Source organism: Buceros rhinoceros, unplaced genomic scaffold (genome assembly GCF_000710305.1).
Source record: "Buceros rhinoceros silvestris isolate BGI_N320 unplaced genomic scaffold, ASM71030v1 scaffold18500, whole genome shotgun sequence".
NCBI lineage: Eukaryota > Metazoa > Chordata > Aves > Bucerotiformes > Bucerotidae > Buceros > Buceros rhinoceros.
This window is the reverse complement of record NW_010391535.1, coordinates 47,650-50,883: the sequence shown is the minus strand read 5'-3', so window position 1 is coordinate 50,883 and position 3,234 is coordinate 47,650. Positions and strand designations below refer to the sequence as shown.

The following is a 3,234-nucleotide window of genomic DNA, read 5'->3' as shown; positions in this document are numbered from 1 at the left end:
ATATATAAAAAAAAAGTACTTCATGCAATATTAAAACACCTTTCCCAAAGGGACGCGGTCTTATCGTCTACCCTCATAAACAGTGTTTGGGAAATGGTCACCGTGGTGGTGCTGCCACCACCACCAGAGTCAGTGTGGGGCCGGGCTGCCTCCACCCTGCCCTGGGGCTCATCGCTTGCCTCCCCTTTGTCTGCACTACTACGACTAAGAGCGGAAATAAAGCAGATAGATTTTAATTAGCGGAATCGATCCTCTCCTGGCGACGCTTCATGATTTCTTGGAGCTCTGTCTCCCCTCTGCTTTTCTGGAATGGAAACAGAAGAGGAGGGTTGAGTTCGGAGTTGAGGCTGTAGTGGCAGTGTTTCAGGAACACTGTCAGAGCAGCGCTGGCCTCGAAGGGTGAGTGACACCGTTGAGGAGCGGATTCATGGGGCAGACGGGGCGATCTGCCTCGCAGACCAGGGTCCCTTTTTCTCAGGAGACTTCTCAGCATTTGGAGGTGCTGTGGGTTTCTGGTGGTGTAGGTTTGGTTGGGGTTTGGCTTGTTTTTATAAAACAAAGACCTCTGTTTGCTGGGGTATCTGCCACTGCTGGAGCAGGCACCCTTCCGGTCAGAGCCACTTACCTCCAGCTGGTTTTTCTCCACCGTGATTTTACTGTATACTCGGTTCCCCTCGTCACCACACACTTTCTTCAGCTCCTCTCTGTTGAGGGAGAAGAGCTGAGCTCCGGTGAGGATGCCAAGGTGTTCCACTGTCCTGGGAAGACACAAAGCAAGGAGATGATCATTGTGGCACGTGTGGCCTCTTGCTGACGGTGAGGAGTCGAGGTAGAAGGGCTGGGAGCAGCTGACGTGCAGCCCCTTGCCCAGGACCACGTCACCGGGAGGCCCTGGGCCGTGCCAGGCTGGCAGCTGTTGGGTAACCCAAGCTCTTGGTGGGGATGACAGCAGGCCATGAGGAGCGGGTGAGGACAGTAGCTCCCTGGCACCCACTGTGTCCCCAGCCAACCCCATGGGCGTTGCAGTGATGTCACCGCAGCTGCGTCGCATTTGGGAGCGCTCCTGGAGCTCCTCTTAGCTGGCTCTACAGGGACTGACTCGTAACCCCGGACCACACGCAGCTCCGTGGCCCGTCCCTGGGGGCTGGGGAGATGTGCTGGTCCTGCCTGAGGGTCTGGCGCTTCCTCTGAGATGGTTTTCCAGAGACAGGCAGTCATCTGGGATCTGCGCTGCAGGGCAGGGGTTTACTTAGAGCGTTACTGTTTTTTCTCTAAATTCAGCACTCTGAACTGGCCAACCAGGGCCGGGCGAGCACCCGTGGCAGGACATCATGCAGCCTGTGGCTCTGAGTGGGGTGAAAAGGCAACACCACTCCTTTATTTGCAGCTACTCATTAGGTCTTTCTCTGCAGACGAGATTTATTTGATAGTGAAGGAAGCAAGGGAGTCTGTCTGGGCTCGGGATGTTCCAGTTATATATAGCCCAGAGTTAATGCGGCTGAAATCTAATTTGCAACACAGGCTCTGGACGCAAATACGAGTGACTAATCCAGCTGAGGGGCTGCAAGTGCCTCCCCACTCCTCTGCAAATGAAGGACCAGCATTCTGTAGGGTAGGGAAGCGGCTCTTACTCTTTGCTGAATGACTTTGCCTCCAGCCAAGCTTTGACCTCTTCGGTGCTGGATTCGAAGGTGAGGGGCACGAAAACTCCCTGAGGCTTTTCGACTTTGAAGTTCCTCTGGGGAGGCTGAATTTTGTTGTTTGTGATCTTCTTTAGCAGCTCGTCGTTCAGCTCGTCCATTTGATGGATAAGTTCTGGGGAAACAAGGCACAAGGTAGAGAGTAGGGAATGAAATCAAGTTTTCAGCCACAAATCCTATTAAATTAATGTGTGGGGGGAAATCGTGAGGAAGATCAGGATGGGGCTCGGCATTTTTGAACTCCGTAAGTATGCTAAAGGGAAGCACTTCCTTTTGTGTTTGAGTTAAAGGACAAACTCAAGTGCATTTAGAGCAACAGGTTCAAACTTCCATCAGGCACAACAATGTGAAGGGAAACCGCCACAGCCTGGCGGCTGGAGCGGGTGCGGGGATCTCCCCTGCCCTGCCAAGCCCAAACTCTCAACCTCCTTCGGCTTTTGAAACCTCACTCGCTCTTTGGGAGAAACCTGGATCCCTGCAGTCCTTCTCTGGCCGATGGAGGGGAGGAATCGAGCACAGCAGCCAGCTGCTCATGCGACAGCGTCTTTGCTCCCAGCGGTGCTGTCAAGCGGTGACAAGGGACAGGGTCCCTTTCCCCTGATGTCTGGCGTGGCCATTGTGCTTTTGCTTTACTTTGTCATCTTCCTGTCTGGGCGTGACTCCATTCCCCCTGTGCTACTGAAACAGGGAAATTGCCCCGCACACTTACAGCAGGGAGGGGAAACAGCCCAGATCTCACGAGCCAGCGGAGGCCGGCGAGGCCTGTCTGTGTTTCAGGGAACGAGGTTCCCGTTTTTCTGTGCCCCTGTGTTGCCCCTTGGCTGTCGCCTGAGCTGGAAGGCCAGCTCCATGAGTACCTACAGCTGGAGCTGTGGTTTGGGCTGTAGTCCTGCTCCCTCGACTTCTCAGTCCTCTCTGCTGCTTCCAAGAAGCAGCAGGTCCAAGTCCTCAGAGCTCCAGCTTTCGCTGTGCAGCCGAGTGGGGGTGCCAGGAAGCACAAACTGGGGGTGAGCAGCACGCTCGTACGCTGCAGTGACATGTCACCTAGTGTCACTTGTTCCATGGACTTCCTGAGGGCTCAGCGTTATTAACAGACACGTGTCCATCCCGCTCACATTATGGGGCTTCCCACTGTCCCCAAAGGGCTCCTGCTTCCAGGAGTCCACGGAGCTGATCAGGGGACGGCCCCTGCTCGTGGCCTGGGGGATGCAACCTGCTGCAGGTGTACGGCGGGGGGTGAGCAGGGCTCCTGGGCTCTGTCACGCTCTGTGACCCCACAGGGAGCGATGTGAGTCTTGCATTTGGCTGGGATGTCTCTGAAACCACTTGAAGGACCACGCCAGGCGGGCACCACGTGTGTGGCAGGAGACAAGAGCAAAGGAAGTGAGAGAGAGGGATTGACCCCAGCGTGAGCGGTTGCTGAGACACACTTGAAGGTTTTGGTGGGGAAAGGAGGAAGCTCAGGCTGGAAGGAGGGTGCAAGCAGACCCATGCTGCCTGAGCACCGTGAGGTGAGTCGGCAGCTCCTCGGGGC

General features: G+C 55.5%; 1 protein-coding gene across 1 annotated transcript in view; it reads right to left on the bottom strand.

Annotated features, from left to right (window-relative positions):
- The window catches only part of EPS8L2 (EPS8-like 2), a 32,013-nt gene continuing 28,779 nt past the window's right edge, over positions 1 to 3,234 (bottom strand). Inside the window, exons 17-19 of the mRNA XM_010142248.1 lie at positions 1,632 to 1,815; positions 626 to 758; positions 1 to 304 (exon numbers count right to left, since the gene is read on the bottom strand). Coding sequence (XP_010140550.1) covers positions 233 to 304; positions 626 to 758; positions 1,632 to 1,815 — 389 coding nt within the window. The 3' untranslated portion in view covers positions 1 to 232. The remainder of the gene's footprint in view (positions 305 to 625; positions 759 to 1,631; positions 1,816 to 3,234) is intronic.